Genomic DNA, 6,839 nt, shown 5'->3' with positions numbered 1-6,839 from the left:
AACTAATGGCTGCTGATGACTATTTGAATTGAATTCTGCCAAAGTGCGCGCTTGTATGTGTTCCTTAAATGCGTAACGTTAATTACGTGAGTAGGCTACAGGTCTGCTCATGTCTGAAATTAATATATGAAAAACAAAATTATTTTACATAACAAAAACATTATAGCTTATATTTGTTTAGTAAATTTTTTAATTAATGTAAAAACTAAAATGAATTGTAAAACTGAAAGTAATTTTTTTATATTGTGTTTAGCGGGCCGCATTTGAATTCGTGACGGGCCGCGGTTTGAGAACCACTGGTCTAGAGGAACTGTGGCAGTTGAACTCCAAAGTAGCCATTAATAGCAGATTTTTTTTTTTTTTCCAGTAATTGACTTTGTTCTGTGATAGTTTGAATAGGAGCTGCTGGTTGTATTTAAAACTGGTCCATTCCATTGACCATGAAACATGTTGTAATAATGGCTGGAAAAACATTTTAAGGTAGGGTTTTCCGATAAATCAGTATTTATTAAAAAAAACTTCACTTCACAATAAAAGCTATTGTCAAATACACACTGAATCTCAAATGTCTTCATGACAAATTGGCAAAATAAAGGAACTGAGGAAATTATGACAGAAATATAATACTATTGTATAGTAAATTGTACTTCTCAACGTAATAATTACATTTTTAAAACATTATCACTATTATTATTTTTTTGTTGCAGCTGTTGCAAGGAATATCATGCAACCAAGATATTTTTTTTCATATCTACATTTATTGTTGTGGTCTATCAAACATGTGGCAATGCATTTCCTTCCCTGTTAATGGTATGAAATGAATATTATGATAAATATCAATATTGTATTATTTATATATATATATATATATATATATATATATATAGTGAAAATATATTTGGCCATGTCATCCAGCCCTATTTTAAGCTTCCCAGTACCAAACAGGTGGAGTTTATAGAGTTGTGAAATTACTTTTAAACTTTGTGTCAGTATCATACACACGTTTGGAATATCCAGGGCACTTTGTCCTTGGGTGATGAAAAAATGCATGCGCGCATCAGTGCTTCCAAAGGGAACAGATGGTTTGGCATTGTAGTAAGCGTACTTTACTGCTCAAAGCAATAAGAGAACACCCATCAACACTTCCTGGTTCTGCTGTCTGGACTTTCAGTCTCCGTGTCTCACTTCAGGATGACTTTTCAAAAAACTTTTGACCTTTCCTGTTGGCAGCCCCATCATTGCTCTTTTAATTTGAGCTCAGCTCCATGTCAGATGTTTTAAATATCTCAGATAATGGTGATTTTGGAGTTGTTGTCCTTCTCAGCTGTGTCCAGCAATTCTAAACATTATAAACTTTATATATTTTACATAATGTGTGAAATTGGTATTAAATGTTTAATTCCATGTCCTATTAGTAAATGACGGAATCAAAAAAAAAAAACAAATTGGTAACAGGACTAATTGATTGATTGATTTTAATTGCATGTTTTTATTAGTAAATCACAGAATCACACAGATGAACAGTCCCAAGTTGCAAACTGCAAGCCTTGTAAATGAACAGAAGGTTAAACAGCTCATATAATATTTAATTTCACCTTCTCTGGTTGATGATCAACATCATCTGAAGGTTAAGAATCTCTCACTGAGTTTCAGGCCCTATTTTGTACTCTATTCATGAAAGTACCAAATATTTAATGAGAAAAACAACAGTACATTAAAAAGCAATAATCCTCAACAGAAATGTTACTCATTGGTTTCCTCAAGCATTTTTGGATGCATTACATCATGTCAGGTAATCATGGCATAGAAGGCGCACAGCCTGAAAACAAACATTAGTTTAATTTATAATAGCTCTGTTGGTGTCATGTTCTTTTAGGCAGATATTTCTCTGTAACAGCACACATTCTCTAAACAATGAGTGTTGAGAGTAGAGCACTGGTGGCATGAAGCGTTTATCAGGATATCTGACTCTTGCTGTGATGTTGGCAGATGTTGGCTGGTGTGGTGCCCTGAGCTGCAGATAGTTTCTTAATTGAAGTCCTTGCTGAGGGGATCATGAGAGGACAGACGCTAGGGCTCAAAGGGAGAGAAAAGCAGAGAGCAGCCATTAAGAACTGACTGAGTCTGCGGCACATAGAAATTGGTAACAGGACTAATTGATTGATTGATTTTAATTGCATGTTTTTATTAGTAAATCACAGAATCACACAGATGAACAGTCCCAAGTTGCAAACTGCAAGCCTTGTAAATGAACAGAAGGTTAAACAGCTCATATAATATTTAATTTCACCTTCTCTGGTTGATGATCAACATCATCTGAAGGTTAAGAATCTCTCACTGAGTTTCAGGCCCTATTTTGTACTCTATTCATGAAAGTACCAAATATTTAATGAGAAAAACAACAGTACATTAAAAAGCAATAATCCTCAACAGAAATGTTACTCATTGGTTTCCTCAAGCATTTTTGGATGCATTACATCATGTCAGGTAATCATGGCATAGAAGGCGCACAGCCTGAAAACAAAAATTAGTTTAATTTATAATAGCTCTGTTGGTGTCATGTTCTTTTAGGCAGATATTTCTCTCTAACAGCACACATTCTCTAAACAATGAGTGTTGAGAGTAGAGCACTGGTGGCATGAAGCGTTTATCAGGATATCTGACTCTTGCTGTGATGTTGGCAGATGTTGGCTGGTGTGGTGCCCTGAGCTGCAGATAGTTTCTTAATTGAAGTCCTTGCTGAGGGGATCATGAGAGGACAGACGCTAGGGCTCAAAGGGAGAGAAAAGCAGAGAGCAGCCATTAAGAACTGACTGAGTCTGCGGCACATAGGGGATTTGGGTCTGTTGAAACTCAATTTAAAACAATAATTTGTTTTTGAAGCCTCTGGAATGTTGTCAAGATCGTGCTTTTATTATATAAGAATTGGTTATTGGTTTCATCACCTTATAATGTTTGTACTGACTTTAAATGATTCAAAGGATGTGCAGCAAAGTGGTTTGATTTAATATTTGATACCCACTCGAAAGTGTTTTTCCGAAATGAAAATAGGCTCCAATGTTTCCTTTTTACAGTAATGTTTTTTAAATATCTTCGATGATGTAGAAAAGCAAATCAAGCTCCTCTGAGAATTTAGCAAACAGTTCACAATACATTTATTACCACATACTGTATCTCTGTTTAGTAGTTGTTTTAAGCCCCAGGACCATGAAAATATGAATTTTCAGTTTGAAGCCTTTATTTCAAATATGTTGAATGCATTAAAAATTGTACTTTTTTTGCCAAGGGAAATATTGTATGATGCACCTTGAGAAGAAAAATGTTTTTAAAGTTTTTAAGCTACCATAATGATTCAGTTAACATTCATAAATTGCTATTCATTTGGGATGCAAAACTGTATATATTGTTATTTTTTTGGTTATGACCCTCTTTAATGTTACAGCCAGATGTGCTGGAGCAGATCCATAGTTTAAAAGAGCTGTGGTTGGACAACAATTCATTACAAACCATACCAGGGGTAAGCAATTTCAAAAATATATTAGAATTCCAGAGTTAGAATCTATTGCATGTACTAAATGTCAGCCCTGTTATAGATTTCATAAATTTAAAATACTTTTAAAGCTTTCATTTATGAAACATTTTGTCATTATGTACACACTTCCATATCATTCCGTCATATAATATGGGGTTGGAAGAACTTGAGTGTGAGTTAATGATGAGAACATCTTTGGGGGAACTATTGGGGGTACTAGGCTATAATATATGTTCTGTATAAAGCATAATATATGATTTCTTTCATTTATCTCCTTGAAGTCTGTTGGGAAACTGAGGCAGCTGCGATATTTCGACTTGGCCAAGAACAGGATTGAGAGTCTAGATGCAGATATCTCTGGCTGTGAGTCCTTAGAGGATCTACTCCTCTCCTCCAACATGCTGCAACAGTTACCTGATTCAATAGGTGAAGTTCCACTGATTATTTTTGTTGAAATATTTGGGTTTTTAGTTTTCAGTATAAGAAATGCTGTGTCTTTACAATGTTAAAACATCTTTCACAGGAAAGTTGAAAAAATTGACAACATTAAAAGTTGATGATAACCAGCTCACTTCACTGCCTAACACCATTGGAAGGTTAGTAACTCACTTACGACTCATTCAGCTGTGTAAAGGAAAAATGACAAAGGCAGAAAATACCGTCTTAGATCGTAATCCCTGAACATTCCTCTAATGAACAGTTTTTTTTTTTCAAGTTTATGGAATTTTGTTGTGGTTTATAGCCATATAATAGGCCTGATGCTCAGAGTGGTCAGTACAGCCTTTAATGACTTAAACCATTGTAATTATTTATATACAGTTTTTTTATGATGACATTCGATGACATTGCACTGTAGCTTGTACTCTCTGTATTGGATTGTTCACTGAATTGCCATCTGGGGCACGACATAACAATTCTGCTGTCATTCTGGCAGTTTTTCTCACCCCAGCATGAGAAAATGCTAAAATGCTGACTGTCAACTTCAATGTGACTCTCAGCAATGTTAGCAATGTCTTTCCATCTTTATTACCTATATTAGAGGGAAACAATGTGTGCAGTCAATAGGAAAAAACATGAGATTCTGGAATTAAAGTGTACAATTAATTAAAAATCCTAAAAAGTAATAATTGGATCATAGTATATTGTTTATCCAAAATGTACATTGATATTTGAAACCTTTTAGCTATACCTAAATTAATAGTTTAATCTTTTTTTGGGGGTCATTCTACAAAATGAGTGCCATTTATGTCTCTCATACACTACCATTCAAACGTCTGGGGTCAGTATTATTATTTGTTTATTATTATTATTCAGCAAGGAGGCATTAAATTGATCAAACATGTCAGTTAAAATCAAATTAAACTAAAAAAAACTGTCAACCCTGTAACCTTTCTGATGGCATAATTATATCGCAGCATATATTAAAATTAGTTAATTAATTAAGACTGAAAATATTACCTTATATTGGTCTGATAAAATCTTCCTCAAATTAATTTTACAAATTGCTAATCAAACTGGCAAATCAGTCTGAGTTAGGATTTTTAATGCAAAATCAAATGGGAAATTCAGGGACAAGGTGTATATAAACCATATTTCATAGCATCTTTGAATTAAGAGGTCATATTTTTTGCAGACTGCCTTTTTCATTTGTCATAGCTGTCACCACTACCTCATTCCTGTGATACTATACTCCATGCATCTCTCTTCTTGGTTTGTCATTGCTCGGTTCTGTGTGTTGTGTTAATCAAACATGCATCTTAAATGGGCACTTCAGTGCACGTGGCAAAACCGGGTAAGTAGACCAGCGAGTGTTTGTATTCCCCACACGTCTGCCACAGCATGTTTATTTAGGCAAGGGCATACCTTTGCATCCATATCTCGCTTAAAGAGACATAATGAAAGCCCTGCATATGGAAGGCCAGCTGGACCAGTCTGCTAGAACAAATGTTGGACTAATGACCTTACTTAGCTTAACAAATATACATCGACCTCTTTCAAATTGATTAAATTTAAATAAGACAAAAAAGAGGAAAAAGAACTAAGGAACAAATTACAGGAGGATTGCAAGGAAACATTTTTTTTTAAATGAATAATGTGAGGTCCATTACTAAAAGCACTGAAACTTGTTTGACTCAATAAACACTGTGGCATATACCAGATCATTGTAAATGTTATAAACTAACATAAGGTTTGCTTTAAGAGCCCAGTATTTTGTAAGATAAGAGTGCTTTTTACAACCACCCTAATCGTATTTCAGTATAGCATATTTAGTAAATTCATCATCAGTCCCTTTAACATGTCTTCTGTTAATTCATACCTTTTTTACGTGGAGACAATGGTTCCACATAACTCATAATTCTCATTTTCTATTAACAAAACTAATCTTAAAATTATGAGCCATAGATACTGACACTATTTAAATTCAATGTACTTAAGCCTGGATATTTTGTTTGCACATTGTAAACATTTTGAATGGGATGTTAGAATGTGAATTCCTTATTAAAGGAATAGGTTACGTTTCATCATTTTCTCACCTTCATTTTCTTCCAATCTTCTATTCTTCTGTGGAACACTAAAGTATAAATGTTGATGAATGTACTGGTCGCTTTTTTCCAATGAAAATGAACAGAAACTGGGCCTGTCAAGTTCCAAAATGACAAAATAGCACCATAAGCATCATCTGTACTGCATAGTCCAAGTCTTCTGAAGCCATACACTTTGTGTTAATATGAAGGAATTTTCCGTATTGGTTTTTCACAGGTGTTTTACCCATATTTTAAATTATGCATTGAATTGTGTTTGGTTTTAGGGTGAATGTCTGTAAACTTAATGGGGTCATATGATGTTGCTAAAAAAGAACATTATTTTGTGTATTTGTGTACATTATTGTTTTTTCCTCTATGCCCCGCCTTTCTGAAACGCGTCGATTTTTACAAAGCTCATCGTTCTGAAAAGTGAGGTGTACGCTGATTGGCCAGCTATCCAGTGCGTTGTGATTGGCCGCGTGTGACGGAAATGTTACGGCCCTTACCATACTGTGATGCCGTGTTTGAGTCATCAGTGGCAAATTCTTTAAAGTATGAAAACATACTTACAGGCTATGAGAACAGCCGGCATTGTAGGCTACTCTCACAGGATCAGGAAACAGTCCTCCGTAAAATGCGTTTCACACATCTGAATATTTGGTTTGAACTTTTCTGGAACAGTGTTGTAAATACAACTTAACCACTGATTTCTAGTTGTGTCCTCTTTTGGAAGGCCAAACAAAGTAGTTTCGCTTTCACAATGAAACACACAGCATCTCCAC

At 34.7% G+C, this 6,839-nt stretch overlaps 1 protein-coding gene across 1 annotated transcript in view; it reads left to right on the top strand.

Moving 5' to 3' along the window:
• LOC107739104 (leucine-rich repeat-containing protein 7-like) overlaps positions 1-6,839 on the top strand; it is an 80,716-nt gene that overhangs the window by 44,535 nt on the left and 29,342 nt on the right. The window contains exons 9-12 of the mRNA XM_016551104.1: positions 3,443-3,517; positions 3,814-3,958; positions 4,056-4,128; positions 5,307-5,324. Of these exons, the coding sequence (XP_016406590.1) occupies positions 3,443-3,517; positions 3,814-3,958; positions 4,056-4,128; positions 5,307-5,324 (311 nt within the window). The remainder of the gene's footprint in view (positions 1-3,442; positions 3,518-3,813; positions 3,959-4,055; positions 4,129-5,306; positions 5,325-6,839) is intronic.

Source organism: Sinocyclocheilus rhinocerous, unplaced genomic scaffold (genome assembly GCF_001515625.1).
Source record: "Sinocyclocheilus rhinocerous isolate Xijiao unplaced genomic scaffold, SAMN03320098_v1.1 scaffold1182, whole genome shotgun sequence".
Taxonomy (NCBI): domain Eukaryota; kingdom Metazoa; phylum Chordata; class Actinopteri; order Cypriniformes; family Cyprinidae; genus Sinocyclocheilus; species Sinocyclocheilus rhinocerous.
Note: the sequence above shows the minus strand (reverse complement) of the source record. Positions and strands in the feature narration are given on the sequence as shown.